Below are 17,417 nucleotides of genomic sequence, written 5' to 3' on the forward strand. Positions count from 1 at the left end.
CATGCTGTAATTATATTTTTTTTAATGAAATAACGAATTCTAACAAAAGATGATAATTGTTTCATTATGAATGACATAAGAAAAGAAGAATATATATATATATATATATATATATATATATATATAATTAGCGTAAATAAATCACGTTTTTGAATTACAATTTCAAAATAGATGGATGAAAATTTCACGGAGCTTGAATGAATATGTGAGAATAAAAATGTTATTCATTCATATTTTCTTCTTGTTTTAGACATATAAATATCATTTACTGAATTTTACCATATTTATCCCTTACACTTAAAAGTGTATATAAATTGGTTTAATAAAAAAAAGATAGATCTAATTTCATTAAAGATATAAATATTTTGATTGTATTGGCATAAACACCGGTATATTTGTCATCCCTACAATTACGTAATTAGTTATTTGATTGAAGGGTTGATTGATATGTTTTGATTACATTAACATAAATAAGTTTTCATAAAAAGCAGAAGAATAATTTGAGCGGAAAATTTAGGTTATGAATGAATTTTCAAGTAACATGTGTCTAATTTATTTTCTTTTATTAGAATACGTAGATGTAAGTGTGTTTGAGAGAGAAAAAGATAACAAAATGTTTGTTTATGAGTAAGATATAGGTAGACATAGAGAATGAGATGTGAAGATGTTTTTAAAATGTAAACAAAATTTAGAGAAAACGATGATTTGGTTAAATTATATAGATAAAGATGAAAAATAAAATATGAGTGCTATAAACTTTGCTTATTTTTTAAAACCTTTCCCACCAGATTCTCCATCTCTATATCTAATGTATTCACAAACAATTATTTTATTGTTTTGTCTTAGTTTTATAAACTTACAAAATTATATATATATTGATAATAGTAACATTTAAATATAGAGCAACACTATTGCTTTATCACATTTTTCTTTATTAAAGATATTCTAATGAAGTGATATTTTTGTAATTCTCTCTATTTTTTCTTTTATATTTACATAGTGGGGTTCAGAGATTTCAATGTGAATGCTTTAAGGTATTCATATTTTATCTATTTGTATAATTGTAACAACTCGGGTTTTCGTTTACTTTATCAATGTCTAATACCCGACCTGTTTTCGTCTTCGGGTAATTTAATCAACTAATTATATTATACAAGATACACCCTCAACCTTACTTTAATCCCTGTATGTTTCCATATTAAAGTTCAAGGTCTAAAATGCAAGTTTTACCAAATAATATCCAAACCCAACATCCAAACCCGTGTACCCTATTCCATGACCCGTTTAAGTTTCGTGGACCACAATTTTCGTTGTATAATTGGTAATTGGATCTTAGATCACGTTAATCACGCTATAATCAGTTCACCGACGCATTTAATTTGGAAAAAAACGAATCTGTTATAACGCGAATTTCTTATATTACCTAGCGGCCAAACCCGTTCATAAAAATACACGTAAATGACCACCATAATGCAATTAACCTTGCAGATATGATCTCCTAAACATCGACAACTAAAACCCCATATTCAATTTCGTTTTTATAATCCTCAAGTACCTGTTCGTGGCCATCTTTGGCCGTCGTCTTCCTTACGGCGTTTATCATCAATTACTCGTTGTTTCAGGTAATTAAAACATGTAGTACGATCGTCTTTAAGCTGTTTATATAAGCCCCAACTTTAATCAATCGAATCTTGAACGGTTTAATCAATTGTAGTTTCTAGGGTTTATATCAATTTTGGGGGAATAAGGCAGTATGAGTTGTAAAGGTTGATTTCTGGATTGTAAAGATCTAAACACACTAGCCCAATGGCTGGTGTATGGGTGATTAGTTCTGTGAACCGGCCAGGGGCGCGAGTTCGAGCCCCCCTGGACGCGTTTTTGATATTTTTTATTTTCTTTTTGTTCTTTTAAATGGTTTGTATAGTTATTATTATTTCTAAACATAAAATAAACACATTTTATTAAACCGGCATCTTAAAGTTATGTCTTTTGTAAAAACCTCGTTAAAAGCTTTCGTTTTCGTATATATATATATATGTATATGTATGTATGTACTATTGATATATATATTAATAATGAAACGAACTTTGCTTTATTAAAACCCGAACATCATTATTGATGTTTCTCGTCGTTGATCGGTTTTACCAAATTCTTTTATATATATATATATATATATATATATATATATATATATATATATATATGTATGTATATATATGTGGGTATTATTCTTTAAACAAAATTATATTCAACATATTTTAAACGTATTAATTATATCTATTAAGTTAGATTTTCGTTAAAAGATTTAAACAAAACATTTATTTTAGATCTTAATACATATTATATTTATTTTATTTATACATAATTAATTATTTGTTCGTTCGGATAATTATTAGTAGGGTCTCAAGTTATATTTATCAAAGTATTTTATTTAATTTGTATATTTAATTATATATTTATTTAGATATTATTATTGTAAGCATATTGTATATCTTAATTCTTTAAAGTTATTAAGTAAATGGATTTTATATTTTATCAATAATGATCAATAATATTTTATAAATAATAATAATGATTTATCTTTTAAATGTAGGGCAAACAATAATATTAATCTTTACAATAATAACTATTGCAGAAACCCATCGATCAATTAATAAACATTCTAATCTCAAACATAACTCTAATCACATCAAAATCTTAATTCATTTAAATCATGTTATCTCAGTTATAATTAATTTAATGTCATATTATCTAACTAGGAATCTTTGACGGTTTATCCCGAGGGATTATCTTTCTCATCATCATCTTCACCTATATTTCGTTCATCTGAACAGGTGAGTAATCACTCCTCTATTTTACTTGTTTTCAAATGTTTTGGGGACACTTGCGTACCATTTATCTTATTATTTCTCAAACGCAAACTGTGATCTTTGTGTTGTGTATCAATTGAATGATCGCCTGTTACTTGCTATTTGCTTACCTGCTTACTTGAATCGCATTCGGAGAGGTCCAACATAATCTCATTATAGTATGTTCATACGACCGTCGTAGTGGCCGGATCTCGATTGCATTGGCAATGGTTTCACCGACACCTCATTTTTGGTAACCAATGCCCATTCGCATGGCAACGGTTTAACCCTTTCTTTATGGTTGATTGTTTATGAATGTGCTATGGTTTAACTGCTTATACTCACAGATAACAGTTTTGCCTATATTTATTCACTTATATCATTATATATTATTACCATTTTTGTTTGTGTTAAAACTGGTGATCTACTCACTCAACATGTGTTGTTGACAAACATATATTTTGTACGCATTTGCAGGTTATAGATTTGGATTGCTTATCGAACTGAAGCTCACATAGAGATGACTTTAGGAAAAAACATATACAAGAATAGTTGGTTTTGTATTTGTAATTTTCTTTATTTTTGTTGTATATGAATGTTGTTTGATAATAAATAAATTAATTAGATATTGTCGCTTTCATGATAGTAACTTTGTGAGCTGTGACAATCAGCTCACGCCCCAACATTTCCGCTGTAGGTTGGGGTGTGACAATAATCTTAACTAAACTAGATTTTTCAGTTAAGTAGAAAAGTGTTTCAGTCAACTCACATCTAATGGGCTATATATGCTGATTAGTAAATATAATAGGATATATTTGTGTAATTTATTTCAAATAAAATAATAAATAAGTTATTGTTACTATTATTTATTTTTTTAATCCCATTCTCTTTTTTATGGCCACAATGTTACGGTTTATTCGAGACAACCGTCAATCTCTTAAGAATACAAGAGAAGAAGAGAAACCCAAATACTTATTCTTTCTTATTCTTTTTCATAAACAAGATTACATTATATAGGAAAACAAATACATAAAATTAAAGAAAGATAAACAATAAGGAAACATAATTTGACTATAATAAGGAAACTAAATAATAAATAAACTTAAATAATAATTATAATAATAATAATAATAATATTTTTATTATATGATCGTATCAATTCCCGACCCCTTGAAAACGTCCTTGTCCTCAAGGACGGAATGTCGTTGCCAAGGCGGTCGCCACTCGAGTCGTACGACGGCAAGTGGGGCGACCTCAACGTAACACCACGGTGGTCTCCATTCAAGTCTTCCGGTGTTATTCGGGCCAATGTCAACACACCACTACCAGGGGCACAACACGGGTTGCATTATTGCACCTTTTAACGGTGTAGGCGCCAACAAGGTAATTGTATTGTTGTAAATTTGATTGGCATCTTTATTAACCATCAAATTACCACTTTGTTTCTTATATTTACCGGTTGCATGCCCACCTAAGGTCATATCCCCCAATCCTTGAGTAACTTCCTCCTTAACAATGGTTTCATGATCAGACTTGGCAGTTGCATTGACGGAACTAACGTGAAATTGAGTAAACATTGCTGTAGTGAAATCATCCCATGTGAGGAAGTTTGAACTCCGAAGCCAACCATTGAACCACCAGAATGGTTCATCAGCAAAGGATTCAACAACATAGGGAAACCGCTCGTCGCCAAAAATTGCGTAAAAGAGAAAATATTGCTCGGCTTGAGAGATCCATAAGGCGGGATTAGATCCAGTAAAACGAGGTAGTTGTGGATGCTCCCACAAGAGTTCTTCCAAAGCCATCTAGGCTAAGGCTCAATGAAAGCACCAATTGTTACGGTTTATTCGAGACAACCGTCAATCTCCCAAGAACACAAGAGAAGAAGAGAAAATAAACCCAAATACTTATTCCTTCTTATTCTTTTTCATAAACAAAATTACATTATATAGGAAAACAAATACATAAAATTAAAGAAAGATAAACAATAAGGAAACATAATTTGACTATAATAAATAAACTTAAATAATAATAATAATAATAATAATAATAATAATAATATTTTTATATATGATCATATCACACAACCACAATCAATGTCATACACCATCGCCGTCACCAGCATACACCGCCACCATTGAAAATCGAGGGAATGGGGAGACATATGGGGAAGTGCGAGTTTTAGGTGGTTTTATTTTATTTTGGGAATATCTTATATAATAGTAACCAAGTTTCAAAAGTGTTTCAATCAGGTCACTCATCCATATTTTTCCCAAATCGAATCACTAAATCTTCAAATTGAGTCTCACCAAGTTTTCTGTGCATCAAGAAAGAAAAAGAGGATAGAAGTCGGAATTTGCAATATATGTAGTTAAATTTTATTTTTTTTTTCAAAAAAAAAAGTATATTAAAATTTAAAAAATAAAATTCACATCGCCACTCAACGTGAACATAAAAAAGATAAAAAGATTTCCTATGTGAAACAAAAAAAAATGCTAAATAAACATGTTAAAACCTTTAATTTAATTAAATATGAAAGTTGAGTGACTTAATTGGAACACTTTTGAAACTTGGTTATTATTCTATGAAATTATCATTTTTTAGTGTTAATTCAATTATATAATAATAATACAGTAATAGTAATAATATTACTAATTAATAGTTATACTAATTATATTTAACCATTTGAGTAATTAGATAGTAAAAATATTAAATACATGTAAAAATACATATAAATATTATTTTATTTGTAAAATAAAAAAAATACATGAAAAAATATTTAAGATATGTACCCTTTGTGTCCCTATGATAAACAGACAAATGCAGTTTGCAACCCCAGTTTCGAAAAATGCTTGCTAATACATAGTTATTAAATCAGATTTTAACCCAAAATGACGATTTTGGCTGACCTAAAATATTTATTTTGAAATAATTTAGCGCACCCGCGAGAGACGGTGAAAACTGGATGAAGCTAAACCGAGGAAGAAAGAAAAAAAAACAAAAAAACAGATCTAAATATTACAATGAAAAAGATTAAATCACTAGGAATGTAACTTGTCCCACTAAATCTATACACAATTACAAAAGAATAGTTCCAACAACAGTAATAACAACATCAACTAAGAAAAATAATCCATTCCCAAATATATGCTCTCGTATCATTCACTACCCCAAAGGGCAAAACAGTAATTCAGCTCTAACGTCTCGCTTCATTCGAAGTCTTACCCTCGAAAAACTCACCAAGCATGTGGTCAAGATCCTCCGCTGTATACCTGATGTATTTATGAGGATTCTTCCCATTCTCAACAAGTGCCCTGCAAAAGTTAAATTTTTTTAATGTACATAATTTTATAAAATTAGCAAATAAGGGTGACGATTTCTGACACGACCAGAAATTCACAGGTTTGGATTTAGTCTAAACAGGGTCGGGTCAATTTCACGTTGGAATCGACGAACATGTCTGGTAGTTTTTTGCCAAAATTTTAAAATATAAAAATAAAATGGCATATCACAAGTACAATTGATTTTAGAAAACAAAAAATAACATGTATAGTTAGAATTTTAAAGTATTAGTTTGCGAAAAAAGAAAAGTAATTAAATTCTTTTTTGTGTTAAAACAGATTGTCTTCGTGTAAACCTAACACATGTTGTGTTTAGGTTCATGTGTGGAGAAATGTGTTCGGGATCGTGTTAAATTTTTGGGATCATGTTGGGTTTGACCTGACAACCTGCGAACACAGACCCGCTTAGCAGCCCTATGAAATATGGTTATAAATTTTTTTATATAGTATTACCCAAAACGTTTGATAAAGGATCTGTAAGCAGGCAACAAGACTTCAGCAACCGCAAGCCTTAAAGACTCTCTTAGCTCGGTGTCAGGAACAGTCCACTGAGATTGTCTTTGATGAAGCTCCTCAAACTGACTATTGAAGATTTTCAACCTAAAACCCCCACATTTCAATATATTTTAATTAACACAAATTCATAAAAATGTTATTTAAACGTTTTCAAACAAATAATTTATTTGAAATTACACACCGATCTTTTACAAGTGCTCGTGAGGCTCCGCTACTGTTTCCTCCATCACCGCCCCCAACCGAACCACTGCCTCCAGATGAAGTCAACCCTTGAATTGTGAGACATTGCAGAATCTGTTGAAAAAGTCAACAAAAAAATTTAATATAACTTTATAATATAGTTATAAAAAAATTATTTTATTTAGGCTTGTAAATAAACCGAATGGACACAAACGGAGCATGTTCGCGTTTGTTTGTTTAACTTTAATGAAACAAACGATCAAACACGAAGTCATGGAGAATTAAGCGAACAAGGTTTTCTGGTTCGTGTTCATTCGTTAAGAAAATGAAGATGTTCATTCGTTAACAGTATAAACGGACGGTTCACAAACTAACATAGCTGAACATGAACGAACATATATAACTTAGCTAAAACTAGTTAAGAGTAATGCGAAAACAATGTATTGGGCCTAAAAAGTTTTTAAAACTATACTGAGTTGTAATGGGTCAAAAATTTTTAATTAGAAACGAATGTCAATGAACGAAACTTAAACATATGTAAACCAGCAAACATAAATGAGCAAATGGGGCATGTTTGATGTCCGCTCAATGAACTAAATAAACAAAAGTTTTTGTTTGTGTTCGTTCGTTTATTAAATAAACGAACATAAACAGAATTCCCACCAAACGGTTCACGAAGTGTTCACTGAATGTCAGGTACGTTTACAGGCCTACTTTTATTGTTTGAAACAATCTACCTTTGCCCAAGCTATCCTCTTGTATTGATTAGCATGTTGTTGCACAACCCTTCGGTGTCGTTGCACCCAGTCATCCCCCAACAAATCCTTTGCTTCCGACCTACACCAATTTTTTTTTTAAACTAATAAATAAATAGAAATAAATAAAAAGTAAAATGACCAATATATTGAAAATATCGAACCTGCGTACGGATCTGACCATATAGTGAATATTATTCATGAGAAACAAGTTGGTCAAAGCGGGATCTTTATACTGTTTTGACTTTCCTTCTAAATTGATTTGAAGCGCCTGCATAATCCGCATTGTTACGGATGCTAGCTGTGAATTCGAGTCTTCCCCGTTTTCAAACTCTTGAAATAGTTGTTTTAGAGTTATCTGGTAACTGAGTCAACAAATAGAATATGCCAAAACAATAAGTGACAATGTGACATTACAAACTCATAATACATTATATATAGTTTGATGCCACGTACTCGAACAGAAATTTGACGTAGTTAATGACGTAGCTTGTGAGAGGATGAACGGTTCCATCTGAGACGGCTGTTTTTGTTGCATCTTTTTCAACAGCTTCCTCAAAGTCTCCAAATGTGTCTTGAGCTGTTTGAGCAAGTCTTTTGGTCAAACCTAGAGCTGATTCTCTAATTTCTTTGCATGCTTTTCCTCTAAAAAGTGATTCAATCTGCAAACATTCAACATGTAAGCAATAACCAGACCATTTATTATACAGTTATCTTTGCAACCATGAGAGCCTCTTACTTCGTAAACTCATGGGACCCCCTGATATACCCTACAAACTAATGGAATCAGGTCAATCACAGCTTGTGTGCCAAACAGGGCGTGTTTGCAGGTCCAACCCGACACATCTCAGACACTTAGACATTTGTACCCCAACACAACATGAATATGCGTGTGTTGACACGAAAATGTCACGTTTAACCCGAATATGTTTGAATTTTCATTTTTTCCGCACACTAATACTTTAAAATTACAATTACAATTATATAACAAAAAATACAAATGTATATAACCAATATTATTATAATTATAAAATCTTACATCACATTTGTCTTTTAAGTTTAAAGTTTTGGCATAAATTACCCAAATAATATAACTTATGACATAAAACACATTTAAAAAATAAATAAAATAAAGATAAATTTGGGTTGATACGTACATGACCCGTTTAGTTAAACGGATCCGACCCAAAACTGGCCGAACCCATTTAACTAAACGATGGTAAGAATATAATCATACCTCAGTGTAAAGCTCATGCATGATCTCATACATGTCCAAAAGCACAAATAATTTCTCAGGCGATCTCTTGCTTTTGGCAATTGCATCTCCAAAACTAAGAAGCATGGCGACACTGCCAGCTGTCACTTCAGCAAAGCACTGATCTTTAAGTGATTCAATGCCATCAAACATTTGATCACAAACTTTTCTTTCTGCGGTAAATATTAATTTCACCTGTTTTTAACATAAGATTAGATATAACCAAGTGCATGTTGCAATATTAATTTATTTATATTATGTAACTTTCTAATTAATAAACTCACAGCAATACGCATGAAATGAATCCACGTCCCGATTTTGAGTTCCAAAACCTCCCACTGCATCTTTTGGACATCATCTTTGCTAAGTTTTTCAACTCCCAGTTTCTGAAGGGTTTCTTCTAAGACTACAGAACGTGTATCCCTAATCAAAAATGAAAACACCACTTATACTTTATTTGTTTATATACGTTTGATTAATTGCCGGGGGTCTCTCTGGAAGCAGCCTCTCTATTCTCTCGGATAGAGGAAAGACTTGCCTACATCCCACCCTCCCCTGACCCTACCGATAGCGTGCTATGCGGTGGGATATACAGGGCTTGATTGATTGATTGATACGTTTGATTAATTATTTGAATCAGTTACATGTACTTAATAATAAACATGTAGTCATGTACCCTTGCACACTTTGCAGGTTGAAACGATCTAATCTACTACAATTCTAATACTCAAAACCTATGTTCTGTTTGGCCGTTTGGGTCAATTTAGGGTTCAAACCGAGCCAAAATCAAAAGTTTGGTTTTTGGTTTTACATACGGGTTCGGTCATGGGTCAGTTTTTGGTTTTACATTTGTGCTTGAAATCTGTCAACCCGAAAAAAGTTGGTCCAAAACAATGACATGGTGCCTTAAACTATAGCCTAAAAGTTTGTTTTACACTTATTCATGAATTTGGGTCTAAAGTAGTTGGCCCAATATAATGAATTTGGACCATAAATCCAATAACAACCATTCCAACAAGTTTAGTGTGGTTCGCGCTTCCCATGTTCGGTTCGTGTTTGCTCTGTTCGATTTTGGTGTGGTTCAGTTCCAATGTTCAGTGCGGGTTTGGAGCGGTTGGTTTCTGTGTGGTTCGGTTTGAAACAAGATATAACCGAAACTAAAACATAATGTCCGGTTTAAAAATAACAAAACCAGATCATCGATTAGTGGTTTGGGTCAGTTATTTAGGTTTACTAGTATTTGAGATACAAACACAGCCCAAACAGACCCAATCATAAGTAAACTTTAGTAGTGACTTTTCACAAACTAATAGAAAAAAGTAGTTATTTACCTGTAAATCACAAGGCACTGCTGCATATTACCAGCTTGGACCATATGCTGGGCTAGATCATGAAGCAACGGTAGGACCCGCGGTGGTATCAGAATTAATGGAGCAAAAACAGCATTTTCAGCAGTAATATGACCCGCGTGATTATTAGAAGGATTCTTTGAATCAGGCGATCCAGAAGACGGTCTCAGTGAACTCGGTAAGCACTCATATAACCGATCAGGTTCAACCGCTTTGCTGAAAGTTAAAGGTCATATTATAAGTATATGAGTTAGTTGAATCAAATATTAGAAAGGGTTAAATTGATTTAAAGAACCTGTATGATGATAAGAGTTGTTTAAATTCTTGTTCGAGCTTCGATATAGCCTTAGAAAGTAAATTACTCGCATGACTAATAACACCATCACTACTTCTAAAGCTTTTATTATCCGTAAAAAACACAATATTGCTTCTTAGTTGTTCAATAGCTTCAAGATAGCTTTCAAGATCCTCATGTGGCCCTTTAAGAATCTTAGCTTCCGCCTAAATATTTCAAAACATAATTATTCAATCAACTAACAATAATAAAACACATAACATTAAGAACAAAGAGAATAATAAACCAACCTCACGAGAAAGATCAAACCGGTCCAATATGACATCAGCAGCCTTCAATGTCCTGTCGATGTTCTCGTGAGCTCTGCGTATCGCATGTGTCCTAATCTAGAAAACAACATAGCATAGTCAAATTACATTATAATTGTATTTTCTAGACCAAAATTTGTACAATCAAAGCATCGAATCATTAGTTGAATGACTAAAATACCCTTCACTGTGACAAATCAGGGAACCTTGAGAACCAAATCATTAGTCGAACAAATAATATACCCTTCACTACGTTATTATCGCACACATCCTTATCTATGTCTATAATATACTCAAACGACATTATACTTGCATTTTTTGTCCCAAATTCGTACAATCAAAGCATCGAATCGCTAGTAAATGACTAAAATACCCGTCACTATGTAATTATCGCAGGTGTTACCTAATCCATGCCCATAATATACTCTATAATTGCATTTTTTTTTGTCCCAAAAGTTCCAAAACTCGTACAATTGAAGCATCTAATAGTTAATAAAATGACAAAGATACCCTTCCCTATAACAAATCAAGGAACCTTAAGAACCAAAATGATTAGTGCTACTGATTGATAATGAGTCCATTACAATTTCAAGGCATATCTAAAAATAGAAATTAACCACAAAAAAAACATTAAAAAAAGCCCTAAATTACTGCAAAGCAAAATCCACCGTTCTGAACCTATATGTAAGAAATTAAGCGCCGATTGACCTACTTACTATAACTCAATTAACAATCAATTAAGGCTCTAAACTAGATCAATTATATCGGTGCCCTAATCAAATAACCTAAGTTCCAAATTCAATTAGCAATAAGAAGATGAGACTGAAGCATCGAATCGTGAGTAAAATGACTAAAATAACCTTCACTGTATCAAGGAACCTTAAGGACCAAATGATCAGTGCTACTGCTTGATAATAATAAGTTCATTACAATTTAGAGGCATATCTAACAATAGAAATATACCAAAAAAAAGCCCTAAAATAGTGCAAAGCAAAACCCTATAGCTATGAAATTAAGCATCTATTGATCTACTATAACTCAATTAACAACCAATTAGATCGGTGCCCTAATTAGTACACGAATAACTTGAATGAATTAATTAACAGTAAGAAGGTGAGACTGAAGGATATAGATAGATCTAATAAGACCTGAGTAGGACGCATGGCGGTTTCGAGTGCAGAGAGACGGTGGTCAAATGAACCTAAAATGGAGACCATGTTATCGGTGATGGATTGACTCTGCTGCAGTGACTCTCGCATCTTCGCTGCTTTCTCGCTCAGAGTATTATTATCCGTTGCTGTGCGAATTTGAATTTGAATTTGAACTCCCATGGCTACAGTTGCTTGATCAAGCAATTGGGGAAAATGAAATTGATTGATGATGAAGAAGATGAGGTTTTAGAAGCGGATGGATCGTTGTTGAAGGTTAGTTGACAATTATTATTGGTTGATTGATTAGTCTTGGTTTGACAGGGTGTGTTTGTGTGTATGTATATATACCAGTTTTATATACGTATAGATTGGGGTTTATGGATCGGTTTGGACCATCATATAATTTGTGTGGGTCTATTGAGATTGGGCAAAAATGGTTATTGGTACTTTTATAAAACCGTTATTACAAATCTATGAATCGCAAAAATGTTGCGGCGAGTGCCTTATTTAGTGGAATCGTCAAGAGTTTAGAAGTGAAGTTTGATCTATCCCCTCGCCAAAAGGCGGTGTTTGAATGCCTTCGGGCTCCTCGGGCTCAGGATTTTCTAACGGCCATCCCCATTGAAGGATTAGGCCAACGTATGTCGGGTTTGGAGTATCGGGCTATCCTTAAGTACCGGTTAATGATCCCTATGTTCCCGATGGATGAACCTTGCCCAATTTGTCGTAAGGTCTGTTTGGATTCTTTTGGTGACCATGCGGTGCATTGCAAAGAATTGCCTGGCTTTAAATACAGACATGATCTGGTTAGGGATGTTCTGTGTGATGTTCTTAAACGGGCAGGGATTTCTGCTAAAAAGGAGGCCCCTGTTAACTTTCTCACGGATCCTATTGAAGGGAGGTCTACTTTACGACCAGCTGATATTCTTGTGTTCGGGTGGGCAGAGGGGAAACACGCCTGTGTGGATCTTACAGGAGTGTCTCCTCTTGTTGGGCTCAGGGACCGTGGGTTTGTTGTGGGTCAGGCTGCGTTGAAGGCTGAATCGGGCAAAGTTGTTAAACACGAGAAAGCTTGTTTAGATAATCAACATGTCTTTCTACCATTTGCCTTTGATACATTTGGGTTTCTGGCTCCAGAGGCTGTGAAATTTTTGAGTAGGGTTCAGCGCGTCGTACACGGAACCTCTTCAGCTTCTAGGTCCCAAAGCTTCGTTTTTAGCAGGATTGGCCTTGCTGTTCAAAAGGGGGTTGCGGCGCAGCTTGTTGCCCGTTTGGCTGCCACTTTATTGTAATCGTTTTATAGTAAATTATATAAAACTTCGATTTGATTTAAAAAAAAAAAAAATCTATGAATTTGGTTAAGATTTTAAAGCTATTTTTTGGAAGTGTAAGTGTGTGAATATTCTAGATTGTCTTGTTGAAAGCTTGATTAGAGTTGAGTTTAAAAACGTTTGGAGTTGGAACTTGGGCATTCGTGTTATGTTGAAAGCATCCGGTTCAGGCTATATCTTATATGTTAAAGTGTTAAGGGTGTTGGTAAGAGAATTAGGATGCGTTCTATTTGGGAGTTGGTATGGAATTAGAATATGCAATAAGTTTATTAATGTGTTTAGATTTTAGTATCGGTTAGAATTAGAATACTTATTTCATTTAGGGTATGTAAGGTACGACTATACGAGATAATGGAATGAACTAGGGGGTGATTGAACGACATAATAAAATAGATTATTATCATTTCATTGTCTGGTTTGGTTATCATGTGGAAATGTAATGAAACATTATTTCATCTTGTTTAGTATGCATGAAAAGAGGCAACCCACATGAATGAAATACAAATGACAAAAATATCAATGCCTCCAAATAATGGAAATTTACCAAAATAAAAACGATTTTGAAATGTTTAGATGGAATGAGATTTATTGTGTAATTGGTTACCTTCGAGGGACGAAACTTGAAAGTGTCAACAAATTAAAAGCGAAGATTCTCTGGAAGCTCATATCGTAGTTTTTATGATCTTAGCATTAAAGTGTGTTTTAAATTAGTATTATGTAATTTTTAAATTTAAGTATTATATTTTAATTAAAATAATAAATGACGTGACACGTATAGAAAGTGAAACCGCGCTCTACTTTTTGGCTTCGTGCGAAAGTGGTGCCTACATGGTCAGCTCCACACTCCATGAATCACACCACCACACCTGATAGCCTATGGAGGTAGGACTTAGGAGTTCACCAAAGGGGGTAAACAATTCAAACCCAATAACCGTGTTTCTTTTCTTTATGTGCCCCGATCGAGATTTCTTTACCAAAAAAATATCGATCGGTTTATTTGATCAATTATCACATAGCCCATACATTAATTAAGTCCACTTCACATACTAATTAAGCCCAAGTGAATAAATAATAACACATTGTTATTATAAATCCCAAATAGCCTTCAGGATTAAATCGAGTCCGCACTTTCGCGCCACCTAATTCTTTTAGTCTAAAGTTACTTCCTCGATCAACAAGTTAATCCAACAACACTAAAATAACCAACATATCATTATGAATTGCATTGAAGTCTACACAATGTTAAACATCTTAACATTCGGATAAAACATGATCAATGTTTCTTGTTAGTGGGGTATTGCCTAACCAAACCTTGAACACGATTGATCTCTTTATTTACTATTTATTCACTTACTTGATGCGTCATCCTTTCTCTCTCCAAACCACCCCCTCCCTGTTAACATTCGTTGTCCATTTTGCCGATCCCAACGAGCAATTTTCTTTGTGCAATTCTATGAAAACTTATCAGTCTACCTATTCTAATAAAAGAAAATTACCGTGTCACATGTCAGTTTGTGGTAAAACCTCATAACATTTTTCCCTCCAAAACCAAGATCTTAATTGACCATAATATATGTCATATTTACTTTCCTTTTACATTTTATTTATATTATATCTATACATGTGTCATATAAATTTATAAATTATAAATTTATGTTTTAAATCTATCAATTTGTTTTTTCGGTTAATTTAGTAAACTATATAGTTTTTCGGTTATTTAGTAAATATATACCAATCACTTTCATATGTAACAAAGTTTATCATATTTAATTTCTTGATTTTTTATGAAGGATTGTTTCAGGTTTTGTGAAACTTAAATTTTCTTTATACAGTCAAAAGTAGGAAAATAGATTGTTTGATACAAGTTAAATACATTTGTGTCAAAATTTGTTGCGGGTCAAAATGAGAAATCTGAGTATTTTTAAAAGTTTGAGAATACAAATAGATTTATCGTCAGATTTGTTACGGGTTCAAAGTGTTGACTTTAAAATGTCAAACGGGTGAAAGTTAGAATTTTAAACATGATTCGGGTTTCAAATTTATTTTCATTGACATTTTTGGAAATAATGAAAAGGTTCGGGATTTGGCAAATTGACTATTTTTTCCCTCGACTATTAAAAATAAAGAAAAGATAATGAGCACTCCCGAGATGCCACCCTCATGCATATCAATGCTTTTAACTTTTATTAAATTTGAAATATTTGTGTCAGCATTAATTTTTCATTCAATGGTGATCAGAATGTTTTATGAGAAACATGTAATGTAATACTATGCTCAAATTAAGGAAAATATACACAAAATTGAATGGATTAACATGTATCTTTTATGTTGTCATTATGGCAATTCGAGAAACCCCCATTTATTTTTTTATGTTGTCATCATGGTGTAGTTCAGAAAAACATAATTATTGATAAACATCCATCATTATAATTTAATGTTTTCTTTTCCTTATATGAGTTGTAAATTGACTAATATATCAATAAAGGTAACGCTTCTTAGGTATTTAAGCCGGGTGGTCAGAACTACTATTGTATGAAAAGTCTTCTTCCTGAATTCTTTCAGTTATACATATATGATACTGTCGATGAAAATTTCAATAAAAGGAGCATTATCGGGTACATTTTTTCACGTGCATTTATTAAGTTTATGTAAAAGATCATTTTGTGGTATTAATAAAATAATTTATGTATACATTGTATATATATATAAGCATAAATGTAACACATTTTTTATATACGTTATGCAATTCTTTGTTTTACTTGTAATTTTATAATTTGTATAATCCCGTGTATTACACGGGCTCTAAATTTAGTAATCAATAATTCAATATAGACAAAATAGTCTTAGTTTCCATGCATATGAATATGTATTTTACTTTGCAAGTGTTTTATATACACATGCAATAGGTTATAAACCCGTGTACTACACGGGGTTGGGTACAAAAACTAAACTTTACATCATGATATGTTACTAAAAGTTTAGGATATATAAATAAAAACCATTTGATAACGTGGACCAAAAATTTATCATAGTCATTCACCCTTGTTGTTAAATTCCTCTACCAAGATATTCAACTTGTATACGGAAATGAGTATGCAAGTCCCGTGAGATCAATATAGCATATATGGTATATGTATTAAAAACATGTGGATAGTTAACTCCTTTAAACTTGCTATAGCTTGCATTAGGCTTTGAAAATATTGCACTCAAGGCTTGAAATTGATCATATACGAAGAGGTCTATATAAAAGTGTAACATCGTGAAAATTTCGAGTTCAAAATAACAACTTTCCAAAATAAAGGGACTAAAATGGCCAAATTCCAAACCCGAGGGTTTATTATGAAAATTCTGTTTTCCTGACCCATCGCGCTACGCGATGGATCAGAAGAGAGACCCATCGCGTACCGCGATGGGGTATTTGACAGCGAGACGCGTGGCACGCCACGTGTCCACACGTGGCACATCAGTCGCCACGTGTCCCGACACGTGGCACGACGTCCGCTACGTGTCAACACGTGGCACACCGTCTGCCACGTGGCAGACCTACTGTGTGATTCACCTGGGCTACGTCGCGGTACGCGACGGGTGCCTAGGAGGCGGTCGCGTACCGCGATGGGATCCAATATTTTGCCTATAAATAGCAAGGTTGGGATCGTTATTCCACACACCAAAAATCAGCTTTCCACTCTGTCTCTAACATCTCTCTAGCTTTTATATTTTACCTCGAAGATCATGCCTTATTTCCTCGATAAACGTACCCTGATTTCCTTGTTTGTGTACCAACGTTTCCTCGAAGTGTGTGCCGCCCTCCACCCACATACCAAGAAGGTGTTTGTTATTACGGCGATGAGTCTCGATAAGCGTGCCAACAAGTGTTGAAGATTGACGTTATCGTTTGACGACAAAAGGAGATCAAGCGGTGTTGGAGTGTTGCTCAAGTTCTTAGGGTTTCCGAAACGCCAACAAGGTTAGGCGTAACGACAAAATGAATATAATATAATATTATATTAAAGGCTTAAGCCTTAAGTCGAGGTTATACTCGATACCTCGATAAAAGAAAAGAAAAGAAAACATAACAAAGAAACAT

At 33.2% G+C, this 17,417-nt stretch overlaps 1 protein-coding gene across 1 annotated transcript; it reads right to left on the minus strand.

Annotated features, from left to right (window-relative positions):
• Nucleotides 1–5,921: 5,921 nt before the first annotated feature.
• Nucleotides 5,922–12,403, minus strand: LOC143538737 (exocyst complex component EXO70A1-like). Its single transcript, XM_077032220.1, has 12 exons — nucleotides 11,997–12,403; nucleotides 10,831–10,926; nucleotides 10,541–10,746; nucleotides 10,228–10,461; nucleotides 9,181–9,319; nucleotides 8,879–9,091; nucleotides 8,098–8,303; nucleotides 7,806–8,006; nucleotides 7,624–7,723; nucleotides 6,888–7,000; nucleotides 6,644–6,790; nucleotides 5,922–6,163 (listed from the first exon to the last, which is right to left on the minus strand). The coding sequence occupies exons 1-12, from the start codon at nucleotides 12,177–12,179 to the stop codon at nucleotides 6,046–6,048; spliced, it is 1,956 nt and encodes a 651-aa protein (XP_076888335.1). The 5' UTR covers nucleotides 12,180–12,403; the 3' UTR covers nucleotides 5,922–6,045.
• Between the last annotated feature and the right edge of the window lie 5,014 nt (nucleotides 12,404–17,417).

The sequence above is a fragment of the Bidens hawaiensis genome, unplaced genomic scaffold (assembly GCF_021521415.1).
Source record: "Bidens hawaiensis isolate Kalapana, Puna unplaced genomic scaffold, B.hawaiensis_p1.1 tig00011691_1, whole genome shotgun sequence".
NCBI lineage: Eukaryota > Viridiplantae > Streptophyta > Magnoliopsida > Asterales > Asteraceae > Bidens > Bidens hawaiensis.